Source organism: Phycodurus eques, chromosome 3, assembly GCF_024500275.1.
Source record: "Phycodurus eques isolate BA_2022a chromosome 3, UOR_Pequ_1.1, whole genome shotgun sequence".
In the NCBI taxonomy this organism is placed as follows: domain Eukaryota; kingdom Metazoa; phylum Chordata; class Actinopteri; order Syngnathiformes; family Syngnathidae; genus Phycodurus; species Phycodurus eques.
The window spans coordinates 15,172,409-15,194,177 of NC_084527.1; the positions used below are offsets into that span (position 1 = coordinate 15,172,409).

The 21,769-nt window shown below is 40.4% G+C and overlaps 1 protein-coding gene across 4 annotated transcripts in view; it reads left to right on the plus strand.

Moving 5' to 3' along the window:
* Nucleotides 1–21,769, plus strand: part of adgrv1 (adhesion G protein-coupled receptor V1) — a 112,135-nt gene that overhangs the window by 83,680 nt on the left and 6,686 nt on the right. For 3 of the 4 annotated variants that reach the window (XM_061672220.1, XM_061672221.1, XM_061672222.1), the window contains 5 exons: nt 1,348–1,464; nt 6,573–6,751; nt 9,336–9,493; nt 15,312–15,433; nt 20,450–20,635. In XM_061672220.1, coding sequence (XP_061528204.1) covers nt 1,348–1,464; nt 6,573–6,751; nt 9,336–9,493; nt 15,312–15,433; nt 20,450–20,635 — 762 coding nt within the window. Of the gene's footprint in view, nt 1–1,347; nt 1,465–6,572; nt 6,752–9,335; nt 9,494–15,311; nt 15,434–20,449; nt 20,636–21,769 lie in introns of those variants that run through there. The other variant, XM_061672223.1, reaches the window with a different exon arrangement.

The window sequence follows — 21,769 nt, forward strand, 5'->3', positions numbered from 1 at the left end:
AAATCTATAACATTAAAAAAAAAAAAAATTCAACTAATAACAAGAGTTCAATTGCCTCTATTCAACCATTGCAGATTACCATGACCTGGAAAACTGAAATTTTACACAGATATAAAGAAAAACACTTTTTTTTTTGTTTTTTTTTGGGAAGGAAAAACATGATTATTATTTTGTATTGATATTGTGACAGTATGTTAAAAATTACTTGGGTACTTATGTTATTAGGCTAACGATATGTTGACCTCCAGTTTATTGGAATGATTTTAGCTTGTTTTGAAAATACAAGCTGTGACATGTGAAGTGGTCCTCCGCTCTTTCCTCTTTCCTGTACACAGCCCTCAGTGGGAAAAGTTTAGACTTCCCTGATACAGTATATACAGTACCATTCAAGAGACCATTCTGTCACTCCATACATTCTTTTCTTGTTACCTGAAGCACTGTGCTGGCTGATGGATGGAATGTGAGGAGCAACTGACAATGGGTTATCATTCATTCCTCCTCTCCTTTATGACACTCATTTAGCACAGACCCAATAGCCTGCAGGTTGTGTAACAAGCGCCCTGCCCCGTTGGCAGCAGCCTTTCTTTTACCGGAGGTTAATGATGCTTTTTAGATGGGCGTCGGTCTCACTGTATTGTCTGCTGCCCTCGTTGGCTTTTCCACACTCCTGTTCGTGCACCCCATATTGATTACCGAATTCAACTGCCCATGTCCCTGACATGCACACTTGATATTTGGAAGATGCATTTACAGCAGGCGTGTCAGATTCATTTTTGTCACGGGCCACATCGTAGTTATGACTTCCCACGGAGGGGCGCTACAACTGTGAACCCATATAAATAAAAGATTACCTCATATACTGTCATTACATACAGTATACACAACCCATTGATGAATAACCAGTTTTGAAATCAAATCTTCTTTTCAAAGGGGGATTGGTAACAAAAAAAAATGCTTGCAAATATCTCAATGATATTACACCAGAACACAATGAGCAATTTTGATTTGCTTTCACGGGCCACATAAAATTATGTGGTGGGCCGGATCTGGCCCCCGGGCCACCAGTTTTGACACCTGTGATTTACAGCATATGCTTCAATGCACTGCTCATACGTAAAAAAATATTTTTGCTAGGACTTTATCTGCTCTTACAGTGTTTCTTTTTTCATGACATTCAACTAAATTGTACAAAAATCTAAAATATAAGTTATCAGATATTGATCAAAAAATATTTTATATGATTGTTTTTAAATTGTGAAAAGAGGGCCAAAAATCATACACAGGAGATATGCGCTTTGAAAATGTTATTCAATAGATAAATATGTTTTGTTCTTTTTGCTTTTACAGATCTGTTTCCTGGTGTCAACTTTCCGTGGCCGGGTGTTTTCCGAGGACAGCTGTGCAGCTCTGGCGCTCTTCTCTCACTACTTCCACCTCAGCCAGTTCTTTTGGATGCTCATACAGGTAATACACTGGAAAGAAAGCCATCAAATTTACTTAATTTCAACGTGCATCGGTTACACATGATTAAAATGTGTTAAAGTAACATATATTATCTGATTATTTTCAAGGAAAAGTTGGGGAAACTATGTCAGTTTAACACATTTGATGTGATTTCATGTGCAACATAAAATTACCTTTTTTTTCAGTGTCACTGTGTCAGTTACCATTAGGCCTACTGGACCCTTCACAATAGGTCGTGAATAATTTTGTTCATATTTATGCTCTTTAATTCAATACTCTAACCCTGTCAAAGACAGTCGAGTCTGTGAATGTCTTCAGTAACATTTATTCACAATTAAGGCACAGTCAGACAATGAGTAAACATATTGAAGATTAATTTCCCGTGAAATCAGCAAAATCTTTCCAATCTTCTTTCTTTTCCCCCCAAATCATCCGTACTCCACGTGGGCTCATTAATAAGAGGGCCGAGATGTAAGCATGACTTGACCTTTGAACTAGGGCTGGTACCACTTAGCAACACCTCATGCAAGCGGCTCCCAACCCCTCCTTGTGTGACCATTTGACCCCCTTTTTTTGAGGGTGTGGTATTTTTTGGTGTTGCGTAATGAACAAATTAATGCTGGCATGACTCTGAGGTCTCGCCAGAAATATGAAAACAATTCCTATTATGAAGGAGCACCAAAAATCTTCACATCTCATGTGTCCGCTGTTAAAGCTGAGGAGAATCATCCAAACACAAAGAAACCCGAACATATAATATGATCACTATGTACTGTAGATTTCGCCATAAAACCATTTTAATCCTTCAGAGGGAACATACAGTATATGATTTGTGATCTGCCCGGAAAGCACAGCAATTCAGTAACCGTGACCTAAAGTTCTTTTAACCAGAGGCTGTAGATAAACCCCTTTCTCCTCCTGCTCCCACTTTGGAGTCCAATAGTCTCCTATTTTAAAGCGGTTAAAGGGCATTGCATAAAAACAAATGGATGGAAATGCTGTATTCAGATAACTTTCTCATCTCTCTTCCTTTCATTGTCCCCCATTTGTCCTCTTGCACAAGTCACGTACAGAAAATTTGCTTTGTTTCCATCCATCCATTAGCTATGTTATTGAACTATGAAATGATGTCAAATTTTCTCTCATAAGATCTAAAATTCAACTGAAATGTGTAAAAACTAAGAGTGCATGTATAGAAGCGCTAGAAAAAACAATAACACTGCCTTAGTTTTTCATTTAAATTTTTATGCAAATATATGTTCCAAATCTTAATATTTATAGCGTACTTGGAATGCTACAATTACAGTATGTTGTCAGTACTTCATAGAATTTAAAAACAAACTTTATTTCTAAAGAACTTTTACACTTGCAGCTGTAACAAAGTGTTATACTTAAAGACAATAATAATAATAATAACAATAAAGAAGAAGAATAAATGGAAAAATCTGAAAAGCTGATAATCTTGTCAACTTTTTTTCCAGCGCTATATACACTGTACATCATATATGGACTGAAGAACTGATATAACCATGATAGTCAAGGCAGTTCATATCAATAACAGACCCAGACATCATCAGCTCTTGAAACTACAGAGGCTGACAATTAAAATATGTCACAGCCACCCTGGTTGTCATTGATGGCTGTCACCAAACCTCTTTGTCCTCCCCAAAGTCTTTCCATTGATCCCAGTGATGTCTCAACACTCCCTATCAGGCAGACACTCAGAGCCTGGCTCCTGATATTAACAGGCACCAGCAAACCAATTTCAAACCACGAGGAAATCAATATATGCAGCATGCATGGGGAGGGAGGTGTTTATCTGTGCCAGTGGATGAGTGGACGTGAACATCTAACATACTGCCAGAAGGCAGGCAATATCTGGATCCAGACCGGATTTTGCTTGCTTGACTGTAGGGCGGGACTCAATGTCGTCAGCTTCTTTGAGAGGCTGCATATTATTACATAACTGTCCTGTACTTTTTAAGTCTATCGAATATGTTTTTGTCTTTGCTGGTTTGTCACACAAACACTGCAGTGTTTTGCCTTCATGTGCTGCCAACGAGGCATGAAGCTCATGTCCTGTCAGGAGGTTAGGATGTATTCATCCTAACAGTTGAGGCAGAAACAAGTGGTGATTTAACATTAAAATAACAGCTTTATGACATGCTGGACTGTAATAAGGAACATAGGGTCTCTGTCATTGCTATGGTGACCCCAAACCACTACATAAGCAGCCTATTACACTGGTAGACCTCTCATGTCGTGGTAGCGCTAACATTGTGGTAATGTACAAAGTGCTTGTGCTTTTGAGACATTATGTAATAAAGTGAAAGACTTCTTTAGTAAGTTTTTGCACGCCTATTTAACTTAAACACTTCACAACAAGCAGTAGTTTGACAGATAGTGAACAATTCTTCAAAAAATGGGCTAAGGGCTTGCATCAAGCTGTTTATTGCTACTCCAAGTTGAAGTTTACTGTCAAGCTAAAAAAATAAAGCAAATAGAAACATTGTGTATTTAACCAAACCATAACTTTGCCTAACATAAGTGTATTTAACCAAACCATAACTTTGCCTAACATAAGTCTAGATTAATCCTAATACACAATACAAAGTGCCATAAAACTAGTATCGATGTTGCGGGACTTTTGTACGTTCTTCTTTGTTTCATCATCAAATGTATGTGCAATATGTCTGTAGTTATTATACCGCCTGCTGGTGGCCAATGCGTGCACACCAGACACATGCCCATTGAATTAATGCATGAAATCATGATGCGTTTTTTAATGATGTCATTACTATATGTTTTTGTAGATATTATACAGTGCTATTTTTCCTTTAAAAAAAACTAGTGGGGTTTTCTGAGGTGTCCCTTGATTTTGTGCACAATGGCGGTTTAAACTGTGAAAGTAATTACTTTAGTGCTGTATTTTCCCTTAAAATTAGCAGTGTGATAAGTGGCCGCCATCTTTGTGGACTATTCTACAAAACATAGAATGAGCACTTCAAACACCTCTAAAATTCACAATAACAAATGAATTCATCCATCCATTTTCTGAGCCGCTTCTCCTCACTAGGGTCGCGGGCGTGCTGGAGCCTATCCCAGCTGTCATCGGGCAGGAGGCGATTTTCTCCGTCAGACAAAATCATCAAGAAATAAACATACTTGTCTGGCTAACCATAGGAAAAACTATTTATTTTCTATGCTCTTCACCTAACTTCGACCTTCACTATCAACAGTAAATGAATTCAACTTGAGGCAACTCTTCCATTTCCCGGCTCACATCCAAGGGAAAGGGCAATCTGGATTCCGACATTTCCCTATTGTCTTCGTGACACACACTTGAGCTGTTACCCAACCGTAGTGCTGTTTTGCATGCTGTACGTGCATCTGTGTGTGAAGCACCGTTCGTTGCAAGACTTGATACAATGTAGTTATGATTATGGCAGAGCAGCGGTTGTTTGAGGAGGAGGTCAGCCTCACATAACCTCCTGTTGCATCACACACAGTGGTTGCTCCTTTTGCAAATGTGTTGACTGACGGTGCCCAATCACGAACATCCTCAGCTTTATAGGTGTTGTACAAAGGTTAATTACGCTGAACAAAGAGCAGGACGGTCTTTTGTGTCCTCTCTGATTACAAGTTAGGTCCTACCACATGTTGTGAACTTTAAGTTAGGTCCTACCACATGTTGTGAACTTTAAGTTCTGCTCCTGTCACTGGCATTTGCTCAAACCTTTTTATTTAAACAAATTTTCCTGGTGCTTACACCTGCGCATGCTCAGGGAGAAGGTGTTTATGTAACAATATGTTTCATGGACAAGTCTGTCATAGCCTTCTGGATTACAAAGGAATTAATTTAATTTTGTATACCACTGGTCCTCATTGGGGTCATGGGTGAGCCAGAGCCTATCACAGCTGATTTTAAGGGAGGTTTGGGGTATAACCTGGTTGCCAGTCAAATGCAGAACCATACAGAGACAAACAGGCCTTCCCACTTTTGGACAATTTTTGGTCTTCAAATAACCTGAGAAGATGTTGGAGAAAGCCGTAGTACCTAAAGAAAATCCACATACGCATGAGGAGAACACACAGAGGAGATTCGAACCCGGATCTTCTGATTGTGATGCAAATACTGTGTTGGTATAATACTATACAGTATATTGCGTGTTCACACACAGAGATTGACTGTGCAGTTGGTGGGAGTGTGACACGTGATCGCTCTACTAAGATTGAGGGAACGTGTACAAATGGTGGACAATACTGTATTTAAAAGGTTTTTTTCTTTTTTGGTTTAGCACTGAGGATTTTCACGATGGATATTTTGTGAGAGCACTGCAAATGCAAATTGTAGTTTGAAGTGATGGAATTGGAAGTGATAGTTGAAGAGGCAAACAAACATTACTTGCTTATAGAAAATCAATCGATTGATAGTTTAGGGGAAGCCAGCAACCGCATAAAAGCCATGTTTTGTTTGATTTAACCCATCCTTAGTGCCTAGTAATTAGATGTAGCTGTCAATCTAATATTACACACGTAAAAAAACTGCTCTGGGGGGGGACCAGCACCAATTGTCACAGTGCACTTAAATGAACCTGATGCATGGCATGACTCCTTCTTGTGACTGGCTCCTTAGATCATTTATAGGCTCCAAAATTACATTGCTGAGTAGGTGACACGTGATAATTTTTGTTTCCGGGATTTCAAAAAACTTTATACGAACAAAAAAAAATCATTCTCCCCATCGCCACTTATTTCAGAATCGCGACGCAAACAGATATTTCAAGACGCAAAATCAGCCATTGTAATTCATCTGAGTTTTGATAAATCAGATTGCGTGTACTAAATGTATCAGTTTGCATATACTCCTCCCAAGGCACTCAAAATGAACTGCGCAGCAATTTTGCCCATTTGACAGATGCAATCCAGGGTGCGCTGGGTTAGTAGCTTAGCTTCCACATCTGTTGATAAAAAAAAATGAGCAAACATGTCCAAATATATTTTTGTGTCCTATCATTCTCATTTGCGAAACAGTAACGTCCTGGGTGGCTCAAAAGCTACTCATTGAAGTCATGTGTTTAAGTGATTTCATCCATCTTTGTCCCCAGGCTGTGAATTTCTGGCAGGTGCTTGTAATGAACGATGAGCACACGGCGCGCCGATACCTGCTGTACTTCCTTTTGGGCTGGGGTCTTCCTGCTCTCGTCATCATCATCCTGGTCATCGTGCTGCTCGGAGGCTTCGACTGGAGCATCCACGCTGTCTACGGATTGGTGCAAGGGGACGTGTAAGTGGACAGTGTTTTTTTTTTAAAGTGACGTAACTTGCTTTCTAAAGTAAACACCGGATCGTGTGACATCATGTGAGGTGATGGCTCAACCTATCAAATGAATGAACCAGGAAATTAGTCAGTCATTTGCATGCGTCTCCTCACACAGAAACTTGAGTCTTCCCTTGAGAGGTGAAAGCTCACTACCGGCAAAACAAATTACAAAAGCAAACCGAAAGCAACCATACCCTATTCGAGAGCTATAAACACCTGCTTTATTTCTGTAACGAGAAAGAATGTTAATCATTAAAAACAAACCAATGAGCTCACTTGGAAAAAGCATGCCCACGCATACACAATATGTAGAGTAACAATTGTGCAAGTGGCTGTTTTTTACGCCTGGTATGTGCATAAGTGTTGAAGTCAAACTACTAAAGTTTGGACCCTGAAGTCACATCTAAAATTAGCTGGTAGCCTTAGGTGTGGCTGTTATCCTTGGGACCGAGTGTGCACGCCAGCTTCCTGTGGGCGGGTAAGTGGCCCTGAGACAGTGAGCACATAGATGCAAAATTTGCGGATACAGAGGAGTATTCAGTGTGCCCAGAAAAGTAAAGTTGGCCTTCCTCTTTTGCGGGAAAGAGGCGGCATTCATCATAATATCCCATTCCTTTAACTGTCTCTACTGTGATGCTGATACCCTGCCCTTGGTATACATTCAGAAGACACAACATTAGGTACACCTGCAAAACCTATTGCGATCTCATACATTAACGGTATTCATTGAACCATATTTATTTAAGTCGTTGTTTTTAGCTTCATGTGACTAAATAAGGAATCCATAGTATTACAAACAACTTTGCCCAGTGCAGTTCTACACCACTGCAAACTACAACCACAATAATAAACACCCAATATTGTTCAATACAGTATATAAATACCTTTCTGATGGTGTGAATCAAAACAAAACATAATTACATTTGCAAAGGCAGAATGATTGACACGGCAGTGGGTATTTGAATTTCATTAGGAGTACCCAATAAAGTGGCTGATCAGTGACTGTACAATAGATGATTTACCTTTACACAGGACAGTATCTAAAAGTTGCTGTTGGTTTTAATAGGGTTGCAAAAACTTTCAATGGAAATTAAGGTTTTGAGGAAATTAACGATGAAAGATGAATAATTCAATAGAAGCACTTGTAGTGTAGTGGTACATGCTGCTCCCTTTCACACAGAAGGGTTCAATTCCCGATCAGTGCCCCAATACCCAGTTACTGCCGGTCCCAGGTCTGGATTTAAAACAAATGTGGGTTGTGTCAGGAAGGGCATCCGGCATAACAACTGTGCCAAACAAATCATGTAAGTGACTCTCTGTGGCCACCCCTGACAGGGCATGCCAAAAGTCACTAGAACAAAAATGAAAATGTATTGGAAATGTACAAGACTGGAAACTTATCTTTATCATATACAAATAGCAGCAGGACTAGGAATGAACTGAAACTCATCTCTGTTTTTGCCCTGAAAAAGCATCGTACATTCAGAACCTTTCCTCGGTCCTTCAAATGTTTTTGTTTTCCCTGTTGCTGCTCTCCAGGCTGAAGTCAGTGAATAGCCTTATGAGTAGTGTGCTTTCAGCAGGACTGCCGTTTCTTGAGATTTTCAGTACAGTAAGCTCTCACCCCCCCCCCCCCCCCCCCCCCCGGTCTGTCAACACACACACACACACACACAAGGCCGCTACAGTACAAATATCCATATTAGAGCGTCTGTACGCTCTCATAGTCTGTCTGTATTGCAGTTGTCTATTTGGCATATCTTATGCCATGTTATGGCTACGACTGAGCCAATTAGTTCTCTCTGCAATCACTCAAGTCTGAGGTCCTATCTGGATTCCACACTCCCACCACACTTGTGAAATAGACAGTCACATGAGTGTTTTGCTGCTTGCTTGGCACTTAGTTTCGTAATAGGAGAGTGCTGATTTTCCCAGCTTCAGCTGGGAAACTGATGCTGTGATGGAACTGACACAGAGAGGATAGTGAAAACAGTCACATCAACAGAAATGTAGGAAGCAAAAAGCAATGTAAAAAATCTCATGAACATTTTGTGTGACACCTTTTACACCTCTGCAACTGACTGGTGACCAGTTCAGGGTGTAGTCCGCCTTTCGCCCGAAGTCAGCTGGGATAGGCTCAAGTGCCCCGCGACCCTGAACAGGATAAGCGGCGTTGAGAATGGATGGATGGACCTTTTAAACATGCCCTTATCCACCAGTCTGTTGCAGCGCAGCCAAAACATGGTATATTGTAGACAAACGTCCTACCAGAATATTGTGTTTGTCAGGCACAAGATGAAATATATAAACAAAAGAGGTTCTATTCTCCACTACACTGAATGCCCCAAGCAATATATTACGAAGGCTGGAACATTGGTGTGCCAGTGCACACAGAAATGTCAATAAAGACAATGTTTGTTGAGTGTGGTCCGAGATATCTTGACCGAATGAGTAACAGCAACTAGTGTTGATATATGATCAAATGATAAGATCTATTTTTTTATGGTTATATTTCCTGTCTTCTGAATTTGCTTGTATGCTTGTTTAGGTGCTTCATCCCGAACATCTATGCTGCTCTGTGCACTGCTGTGCTGGTGCCACTCATCTGCCTGGTTGCTGTGTTGGTCATCTTCATCCACACCTACCAGGTCTCTCAGCAGTGGAAGGCTTACGATGATGTCTATCGCGGGCGTACAAACAGCACAGGTACATGACAAATCTCAAAATGTACAATATTAAAACACGTGACTGTTAACTTTCAAGACAAAGTGCCTTCAACCTTCAACTTCTGGAGCAATGCTGGCACCGCTAATGCATCTCTTTAGCACTTCTCTTCTTAGCTTGACTATTGCGAGGCCTCCTGTGCTGACTGGAGCCTGTTTGTTTACTACCGTATGGTTTTGGCTACTGTGCTGCAGCTCAGTTCCAGTGTGTTGGTACTATTCTAAAAGTCTCGATTTAGAGCAACAATTATTCTTTAACGATCCTCAGAGACTTCTTTGCCATGAAGTGCCATACTGAATTTCCAGTGACAAGTATGAAAAAGTGTGAGAAGGATAACACCAAATTTAACACACCTGCTTCCCATTCACACCTGAGACCTTACATGAGTCACATGACACCTGGGAGGGGAAATGGCTCATGAGACCCAATTTAGACCTTGTCCACATGGAAACAAGTTTTAAGTGTATCTGGAAATTTTTGTTTTGTCTTTGTATAGTTTCTACATTTTGTCCACACAGAACTGACGTTTTGAGGGCGTACACGATCATTTTTTGAAATTGGATGAACTTTTTAAACCCAGAGTGACTCAATTTGAAAACACTGCCCTTGCATTTCCATGTGTACAACACATACGCATCTTTCCCGAGACGATGACACGGGAGTCCAAGTTCTTGCGAGCACCTCCAACAACGACAATGGTGTCAGATGTTCATCACCTTGGCGGTGATCTGTGCTTTCATTCCGAAGCAGAAGTTTTACCTCATCGCCAAGCCACACAAATGCCTCCTTTCTTGCTCACTCTGCATTCTCCGCCATTGTTGTATGTTTTCATTGCAAAGGCCTGGCAGGGCTCTACACTAACTTTTACACTAGTAGCACTGGTGCGACCTTTGCTAGCTTCATAACAAAGTTATTAAAACATTTGCACATAACTGTGTTGTTATAATGAGTGAAATGAAAACGAGACACAAATTAAGCAGGCGATTTAGCCCCCTCCACACACACACACAAACACACACACACACACACACGCAGACACTCTTGTAATTTTAAACTTATCATACGTTACATCATTAGGGGAAAAAAACTTGTGGTTTTAGTCCAGTGACAAATGTAGCAGCATTGATAATGTTAATGTTGTGAGTAAAAGAAAAATCTGTAGGTGACTTGCATTGAGAGGCTTATTGGACTTTACAGGGTGGGTGCGGGGTACCTACTGTTGCTTGCTCCCCAGCCGTCCAGATGTGTTGACAGCTCACACTTTAAAATGAATAAGTAGCGGGCCAGCGTCAATATAGGTGCGTGGTGGCCACCGGCCAGACACAACGGCGTACGCTGCGGTGGCATATGTGGTGTGTATGTACACGACGGTGCTGTTGGGCAACTTTCGACCATTCAAATATGCACTCGCGCAATTGCGACAAGATGAAATTTTGAATCGCACAATCTGAAAAAAGGTCTCGAGCCCTGCCTGGTGTACAGCGTTTCAGCAGCTTTGTGTGGACACGTTTCCTGAAACGATTCCATGTTTACGGAAAACCTTTTAAAATGAAATGAAAAATGAATGAATCGGCTCCGTTTCCGTGTGGATGTGGCCCTGGACATTTTCACTTAGGGGTGTACTCACTTTTGTTGCCAGCAGTTTAGACATTAATGGCTTTGTATTGAGTTATTTTGAGGTCACAGTAAATGTACAGTTATGCAAGCTGTAAACTGACTACATTGTAGCAAAGTGTCATTTCTCATGTCATGTCTCATGAAAAAAAATATATAAAATATTTTCAAAAAAAGCTAGAAGTGTACTTACTCACTTTTGTGAGATACTATTGTATTAGATTTGTCATGACGAAACTATGCTGGGTCATGTCAGAGCAAACTTCTGCCACATCGCACCCTGAAGCACAGCAAATAAATATGCTGGAAAAAGTGAGAACAAGTTTAGTGAGGATAATAAGAGTTAGGAACACAGCAGGATGTTGTATGCTGAGTGAGGAAGGCAAAGGAGAGAGAGCAATAGGAACCAGAAGTGTGAATGACAGGTAAGAAAGGCGAAACACTGAGTGTGTGAAGCATGAGAGCAAAAAACAACTAGGCACAAGCAGGAATGTATCGTTTTAACACCAGTTTAAAAAACTTCTCCAAATATTTGACTTCAACAGCAAAGTGGTGAGATAATCTTCAGGCTAATCTGTGTGAGAGTGCAACATGCGGGGCCACACGTAGAAACTTGGAAGGAACATGTGAAACTGTTGACATCACTGAAATGTGTATTCTTGCACTTTTGTTCAGGCTTAAATCGACAGATAGAAAAACAAAACTCAGAACATATGGATTAACCAAACAACCTAAATCAAAGCCTTATCAGAATGCCCACTGGTTCCACAAGGTATGTTTACATGACAGGATGTTCTTTTCAGCTGATTAAGTATATGTTATTGCATTCTTATGCCTGGCGGTGTTCCCTCACTGCACTTTGATCACTGATTGGCGAGGACTGTTAGCACCTAAACTAGATGGGTGAGGTTTGCTTGCATAGTGCTGTATTTTTTCACATTATTTATCCAGTCTATGAACTATTGCATAAATAGTCTGTTTTCTCTCACAGGCTCATGATGTGCTGCTTTGCAAAGCAAGCACTTGAGTGGATGGTGTTGACAATGTATTTGTTCTCACGCTGAACAGTACATACTGTCGATTTGTCAAGGTGAATGAATGTTATGAGGTTAAATCAGCACTTCTGCAAAGCTTCCACATGCAGTCTTGGAATGTGGCATTTCCTGTGTGTGTTTTCAAATGTAACACAGCCTAAATACAAATGTACCAGTGTGGAAACATAGCGTTGCTGTACATGCGTGTTCACACACACGACTCCGTTCGCTCAGCACATGCTCAATACAGCTGCTTGTTGTTACAGCTGCTGGCCTCTGTAAGACAGCCATGTCAGCACCGGGCGCGCTTTCTACCCAACTGTTTTGGTTGAACCCACTCGCTCTTCTCGGTTTATCCTCTCACAGCAGGACGCTGGCCCGATTAAATGTAAACTGGAGGTCGTCCTGTGGAGAGAAGCAGCTCGCCCAATAGGTCTTGACCAGGCTCGCACCGTGGGGGTTGTTTGAGTGTTTATTTTTTTGTGTCAGCCAGACGCAATCATACTCAACCTCCGTGTCTGCATAGCAATAAGACTGACCTCGGTCTCCATGAATGTGTACCATTCACTGCACACACGTGCTTTAAAAGCAACAATATTTATCCATTTGACCTGAAAAGCCTTTTCAATGTAATAGTGATGCTTGACTGGCTTGTTATAGCGTTTTGGTTATTGCCATGACAAACATTGGTCACACACTTAACATACTTTACCACTTTTATAATTTATGATGTTGACTCAACAAAAATTGTGGTGGTGCATTGTATTACATAGGGACGGCGGGCATGGGTCAACCGGTAGAGTGGTTTTCGCCCATCCTGACGTTTGTGGGTACAACCCTTCACTCCGAGACCATGTTAAAGTGTCCTTGAGCAAAATATTGAACCCCCAGTTGTTCCCGATGCTGTCATTAGTAAATGAATGAGGCAACAGTGTCAAAGTACCTTGAAGGTCAAAATGCCATTTACCCTTACAGTGTAGTATATTTTTCAATGATTTTAATATTGATATCTATAATATGTACTTATACCACTATAAGACTTTTGTTTGAATATACTGTATTTAATAAGAACTTGAAGTCACATTTCTTCAGTCACCAACCTTTTTGAAACAGCTACTTCTTGGGTACTTGATAATGATACCAGTTTGATACACACTTCTGAAATAACACATTTACTAAAATCACCTTTAATTATATGTTTTTATTAATAATTAACAACACTGATCGTCTGAATGATTTCTCACAATAATTATCAACAAGGATTAACGAGGCAGGAACACAATAAACATACCAATGTGCAACACTTTATTTCTATAAATCTCTGTCAGTGCTTACATTTTCAAATGAATACTGGTAAACTATTTTTAGGGGTATAAATCGAATTGTTCTACTGCTCGTGAAGCATGTGGTGGTTACCAAATATTGTTCCTTAACCTTGTAAGGGATATTAATGGACCAGCCTGGACCACCTTTGTGTTGTTGGCACAGCAAACATTATTACATTTCAGAGTTGTTTGGACAGACTTGGCAGCACACTAAAGACAAATCGATGTTATTTTCAAGACGATGTTCTAGTGCAGGTTGTATTTCTTAGTGTTTGACTTCTGTATTTACTGTAAAAACATTAAGTGGTAGGGGTTCCCCTAGTATATTACAGAAAATCGAAGTACACCCTGCATGCTTTAAAGTCAAGAAGTCAGTACTTTTGCTCCCTGACTGCTATTTGGCTGTACTTCTGTGGGAGCACAGTTTTGGAATGTGCTTACATGGTTGGAAAACTCGCAAACCCGCGGAGAGGGAGGAGGCCGAGACAGATGTGCAAGGAGAGAAAAAGGAAGCAGGAAAGTCCAAAAAGAGTGAGGTGGAGTCATTTCTGGTCTCTCGTGGGACAGAACGTTCTGCGGAAAGTGTCGGTGTGAAAGGAGCTGGACAGACAGAGGAAAGGGAAGTTTGCAATGGGTTACAGAGCACAAGCTGATACAGACAGAAGCTGACAAGGTGGTGGAAGTTGCACTTAAGTGAAATGTGGGTCCTGTGTTTCAACCCTACTTGTGAAGTGAAGTGCACAGTCTGTTCTGCACACGGGCTAGAGAGGCGGCAGTGAATTTGGACGTTTTGCAAGGTCACTTTCAAATCCACACAATGACTACGTGCTCCACGTAGGCTGATCTAAGTTGGTGCAATATGCTCTCGGATTCCCAGGATTAACTGGAATGAAGCCTGTGGCTGCACATTTGAGAATCCGCTCCACCACACACGCACGCACGCACAAGGACATTTTCACTCCCCATTAAAAAGAGGCGTTCTCATTAATGATGCATCTTGGGGGATTGCTTCTTTTCAACTTGTTTTGTTCTTAATTAGCTCTTCGTACAACGGTTAAATTAGGGGAGTGGATGTTCAAGCAGGACACCCTTTTTTGATATAGAGAGGAAAATATGCACGGTCCATTTCTTTTTGAGCCTCATGTTGCTCTTGTAAATGGACATGGCTTGTATTATCATTAATCAGCCCCTAACAAACCCCACATCGCCACAAAAATTAATCAACAATTTCTTCAGTCGCGCCCAATTTAGAAACATGCCTAAAATACTGCATTTAAAATGCTCACCATTGTCTTCCAAACACTTGACTCAGCCCAGTTTCAAGTTATAAGAAGGATGATGCAAAAAAATAAATAAATAAATAAAAATACACTAAACTTTGTGGAACACTACAGCAGCTGTAAAGGACTAACCGTTACATTTAGGTGCAAATACGAATACGAATAAAGGAGCAGATCTCAGATCACTTTTTTCATGAGCAATGCATTGATCTTATTGACAAAATATCTTCTGCAGAAGGTGGGCTTTATCAAGGTGTACAATTGGTGGGGATCAGTATTTGGATACAGTACTTACATGTGTGCGCATCTGTGTGCACCATTCAACTGATTAGGGATTTATTCAGGGTCCACATGAGTCTATGTGTCAACATGCCAACTGGAGACCCTGACAGTCACAATAGAAAAGGGCCTCTGTGTGCAGCAGTCCCCCACCGCCCCCCATACACTTCTAGTATTTATATTAGTTTAAAGTATGTTCTTTAGTTATTTACATGTGTTAAATGTTTTAATGTTGTTTATCATCACCTTATTCTGTCTTGTGTTTCAGAGGTGCCGCTTGTCCTTTACCTGTTCCTGCTCATCTCTCTGGTGTGGTTGTGGGCAGGACTTCATATGGGCTACAAGCACATGTGGATGCTTGTCCTCTACATCATCTCTAACTGCGTGCTGGTGAGATCATTCGCCTACTTAATATTTGCTTAGCTATTCATTTGTCTACAGAAATACTGCGAAGAGTTGTGACTGCAGGTCATTGTGGAGGATTAAGGTCAGGGGCGGACTAACCATTGGGCAAACACTGGTAGTTCTGTGGACCCCGGAGATTTCCAGAGTCCCGTAAACATTTCATAAAAACAGATTTATAAACCTTTCTTCAATTTAAAGCTGTTATTATTGTGTTTGTGTTAATTCACACCCTTAAAAACTGATTAAAATGCTTAATCTATCAAGATCATTTCGACTGCCTTCTCATCCAGTGGACTCTTACATTTCACTGCACATCCCCAGACTTGATTCAAAATTGATGGCACGTTTGTGAGGAAAATAAAGCGGTTATCACAGTGGAGAGGAGGAGAAGGCGAGATGAAAACAAAATTTTTTTATCAAAACTACCTTATCTTTAAATGTTTTTCACTTTGACGCTGATTGACGAGCCACACATATTACACCTAAAAATAAAAGAGAAAAAAAAAAACGTCAATTTTTCTGTAGAATAGTAAGGAATAAGTGGAACCTGCACAGCCAAATACTGCTAGTGCCGCAACCAAATACATTTTCACATTTTCAACATAAGTGTATGCGTTTGAGCACAGCAGATCTGAATACCGCCCGAAATGATTCAATGTGTGCGGAATTGGATTTGAATTAAAAACATGAACAGTTAATGCTTCAACATGGAGCTCATCCAAAATGTTCATGAACAGTTAACATGATTTTGGTGAGTTAAAGAGACGCTAAGAATAGATGAGAAGGTGACACATATGGGACTGGGAAAATCTGTAAATAAATCGCATAATAATATAAGGGTTGATGCTGAGGGCAAAGGTTGCCGAACTTTACGGTAGTCAAATGCCCATTGTTGTTTTTGTAAATTTGTAAAACAGAATCAACCAAACCTCCTAACCACCTGAAAAAATGACAAAAGATAGTATTTCTGCAGCAAAAGAAACTGCACAGCATATCAACTTGTGGGTTGAGATGAGGCGTGACTTGACATTTTTTGGAGTATGTATTTGCAGGGTTTAGTATATGCACAGGCATTGGCACCAGGGGAAATAGTCCAATTTGTAACTTATATCGTGGTTAACGTTTCTGACCATTTTCTACTTCAGTGTTGTGGAAGTACCATACTGTATTTTGCAAATAAAGCTGTTATGTTCCATCACAGATGTTCAAATACCAAATAGAATAGGACTTGCAAAGCTGCTCATTTGCATATAGGGTCATTCTAATCTGTTTTCTACAGTAAGTAGCACATGGATATATGGGCCTGGAAAGACCTTGCATCTTGGGAGAATAATGTCCACATTTATAGCATTTATATTAAAACAAAAAAAGAGACCTAACCATCCTCCCTCTGACCCTTTACCCAACCCTTTGTAACCATTGTCCAGTCTGGTTGTTTTGAGTTTTTCTTTTTGTCACTGCCGTGCAGATGTTATGTGCCTGTAAAAATGTGTGGTGGATAAGGGTGATATATGGCGTATATGTGCAAAAGACAACAGTGTCGGATCAAAGTAAGTATATTTTGTTGGAATGAACGCAGGATGATGTGCAGTGATGTCAACGGTAACGGAGATTGTTGAGCTTCCTTACAGCTAATGAGATCCGCCTGGTGACATCATGCGGCTGGTTCTTTCTGGCCAATGGCGCAGCGATGCCCTTAAAAGTCAAAGGTCATTGTTTGCCAGGGGGGAAAAAAATGGTTTGCAGCGCTGATGTGACATTTCTCAACTGAAAAGATGTCACATATTTGAAGAAGTTTGAGTTGCCTATACTGTCCCAACATTCCAGCTTCTGTATGCTTTAAAAACCAAAGCCCAAGGCTTGTTAAGCTTATTTATATTTGTAGTTGACCTAGTCAGAAGAAAAAGAGCCCAAGGACATCAGGATGTTACGTTGACAAACAGCAAATAAAGCTTTTTCCCAAACGGCTTCCCAGAAAATGTGACTCAGTACTGACAGAGCGGATATTATTGCCTCTGTTCTTTCAATCAATTAATGAAACTGTGAAGTTGAAGCAATTTGCTTTTAGAGACCTTGAGACTCTTACTGGCGATGTCATTTGGTACCACTGAAATAAAAAAAAAATTCTGCCTTTACATAGGTTCTCAGTTTTGTCAGTTATGTTTTTATCACATCACATCTTAATGATTATTAATATATATATTACTAATTTATGATTATTGGCCAGGTCTACTTTCAAAAGCTTAGGTGCTGGCGGACATTGTCCGCCAGAAAAATAACAGCTTCGAGTCTATAAGCTCTGTGCGCCGCCCGTCGATTGCACACCCCTGGCCGATCGTCAACGGGGGGGACAGAATGCCCGCCTGGGCGGCTGCCCATATGGCCCATGTCACAAACCGCCCCTGACTGTATGTTTGTTATTGAGATTGTAGTTTGTACTGCACAACAGTGAGCTTTGTAACACTGTATTTAGAAAAGCTGAGGATTATTATCTTTGCAAAGGAAGCTGCTTGTAGCCGGCAAGTAGATTGTATAATTAAAAAATACATTATAAAATACTGTACATAAACTGTACTGTACTGTAGCTACTGTATCTTAGAAAGTTGATTAATGGTTTGTTGCAACAACATTTTCTGTTTGTGATTCTGATCACAGTTATTAAGAGATGAAGGTGATAAACAACGGCCAGTCTGCACAATGTGCCAAATTCATCAAAAAAAGAAAATGAAAATCACAGCAAATAACAAGAAACCCTGTTGAAACATGCTGTCTTATCTTGTATTTCAATGCAGGTTTTTTTTTTTAATTCTTTTGCATCGTGCTGGGAATTTTCCATTATGAAAAGTTTCCGTGCTTACTCTCAATGCTGTTGATGTGTTTGTGTGGTACATACCTCCCAGCAGCTTTTTACTTGGCCCCATTAAACAGCTGCACATGTTAGTGCACAGGACTCTGTTTGTGGGTGTGCGTGTTGCCAGGCAAGTGTGCCTTTTTAGCCAGATACTTACAATCCGTATATCACTCTTTTCCCTCTATCCATCTCTATTATATGTCCACACGTTTGGCACAGCAGGCTGAATGAGGAGACAGTAATTCAATCACGGCAGCCTTTCCCCTCATTAGCACCTGCTGACTCACCTCATTGTACCATCGCAAACAATCGTCCAAGTCAGCCAGGCTGCAACATGGCTGCTTTACAATTCAATTGCACCGCTCTTATTTATTCAACCTTTTGTCCTGCTTATAAAAATAGAACACGGGGTATCTGTGCTGAGAGAGGGACAGTATAATAAGCGGTACAAAGTGTGACCTTGTTTAAACGTTGACGATTAAGTTTAACTAGCTAGTTTTGAGAGTCGTCGCAGGGAAAAGGAGCTGTGCTAAATGATGTCTGGGCGTGTTCTTGATGGTGGTGTTGAAGCATTTCAAATGTCAAATTGCATCCAGAAGCTATGCCTTATCTTCGTCATCTACTTGTTTGCCCTTCCCCTCTGTTTATTTTGCATTTCCACCACCTTACATCTCTCATTTGCTCTGTTTGGCCTTCTCTAAGCGCATGTTCTCTCCACTGATCAGGGCACACTTACATAACAGCCCTGTTTTAAAGTCTGTTCTTAATGGCTGCGTAAAGTGCTAATGATCTCTGTGCTTAAGCACCCAGATTGTTTTCATGACCATGGACTTGCATTCATGGCTGGCGACATACAAACTTTGACATGTTTACATGCAGCGAGCACATGAAGGACTAGTTTTTTTTTAATGTCATGAAAAGAAAATGCAGATATGGATTTGCAATGATTTAATCTCATCAAAAGCCCGAAAAGGTCATGTCCCCCACCTCCGAGTCCTTTATCATCTGAACAAAAGTATCAGGACAACTGCGATCAATAAAAAGTAGCTTCAACTCATCTGGGAAGACTTTTGTACAAAAGGGCACAGTATGTCTCTGGGAATTTTCGTTTGTGAAATCAATAGTTAATGGCTAATATTTTATGTTGTAGCTCATCCTAAAAGTGCTTGATGGGATTGAGATCAGGATTCTCAAATGATTACAAGCACAACCATCCAGTGAATCCTCTTGTTTTGTGTACTGGGGCACAATCATGCTGGAACAGAAAAGGGCCTCTGCTTTTGCTGGAAGCATAACATGGAATTTTTGGAACAATACAAATTTGATTATTGACACAAACAATTTTTGTTCCTCATGTAACCTGGGTGTTCCTCATTTTAAAAATACACCCGTAAATGGAGAGAGCATCAGCACTGTTTTTGATCCGCTCTCCATGTCATTGTTCCTCGTGGGGCACAGGTAATGATTACCTTGCTACATGTGCTGCATGTAAGCCACACGCTGGTGCATGTGAGCTGTTGCAACGTGTAACAAAGGCCTGCACTTAGCTGACACTTTACAGTGGATATACACACCTTTGTTCAAATGCCAGGTTTTTGGAGCATGACAAAAACTCCCAAACCCAAGGATGTAACATAACAAAACATGGAAATACGGAAGCGCTCTCCGGATGCACTCTAATACCTGCAAACCACAGAGACGATAATAAGTTAAAAATCCATGCACCTCTATACATGGACGTTCACACATTACTGTCCTCCCCCCACTTGAGCATTTCATCTACGTCAGAATTTAGCTGCAGTCATCGCCCAGTGATGGGTGTCGTGAAATTCAAGATGGCCTTGCGGTATTTGACACCTCTGTGTTTTGGGGTATGTCACATCCCGGCACTGTTTGACCAGGAGGATTTGGTAATGCTGCGGAAGTGGCGGAAGCACAAATACCAGCGTGCCAATGATGTCATGTCCCAAAGATGAAGTAATCCTCCATTAGCACTGCTTGAACAGATGCTGATTTCTGTAAAGCTTTTATGACGCCAAGTAATATTACAAAACTCTGTGTTGGAAACAGATTTATATGAAGTTATATGAAGCAATATAAATTAATTGATGTCCGTTAATTTAGCGTTTCCTCTCACGCTCTCTGCACAGGGACTGTACGTGTTTGCAGTCTACTTTGTCATGCACAACCAGCTGTGTTGGCCTGCTAAAGCCACTTACAACGTGGAAATGAGCGGCCAAGACAGTCCAGACTCCACCTATCCGGGTGGGGGACCTACCACTATAGGGACTGACATCAACAAATCAACGCAGAACCTCATCAGCGCCATGGAAGAGGTACCGAGCGCACGCACACAAATCCCAGTAATGGCATAAGTTTCTCTGCGACTTCATCAACTTCTAAGGACGGACTTGTTCCATTGTAGGACGCTGATCGACCTCCAATTTTGAAACAATTTGCATCAGAAATCATGGAAACAGAAATAATCCATCCATATATAGACAGCCATTCACACTCACACTCACTACCAACATGACAAGTGGCTGCCATATTTGTGGAATTGTCTCAAAACATGGAATCAGCACTTCAAACACCTCTAAAATCATTCATAACTAATACCTTTAGGACAAAACAATTGATAATTAAAGTACATGACCTATTGTACTACTCCTCCCACCAATATTCTTCCATTTGCACTATTTAAGTCATGTTTTTAGGGCAAGCGACACCATTCGAAATGTCACAGTAATTTGGTCAACTTGGAGAACCCCTCGGAATTTCGGCCCCTATGAACTTATTGGTGGATATTTTTAACTGAAACTTCAGCCAATCCGAGTGTGTGTGTGTGGGGGGGGGGGGGGTCATATAAATTATTCCCCCCCCCCCAAAAAAATAAAATAAATATATATATATATATATATATATATATATATATATTTTTTTTATATATATATATATATATATATATATATATATATATATATATATATTTTTTTTTTTTTTTTTTTTTTTTCCCTTTAGCGGTTTCCCTTGCGACCTCCTTAACAAAAATTTTCATTTTCTAGAAAGCAGCACCTTTTGTTCAGTTTTGTTGTTACAAAGGGATATTTTTGTTCATTTATTGATGTAAAGTTGTCCAACATTTAAAATGTTTTGTTATTCTATATTAAGAGTTGTTTTAAAGGGCCACTTTATTTTTGTCTTGGGTAATGTCATTGCCATTTGCTTTTTCTTTTTATTACCGGGGAAAAAATTAGGTCATCATCAGAAATCTGATTTTTGGTTAAAATTATTATTTTTTTAAATCAAGGATTAAATTTCAAGGCCATGTTGCCCAGCCCTAGGTTGAAGTGGCCGTTCCAACCAGACTCCGCATTTTGACAGGCTGCCATTTTGGGGAAATCTTGTCACATTGCTACATTCACACCTATGGACAATCAAAAGTCTTCAAATAACCTTACATGCATATT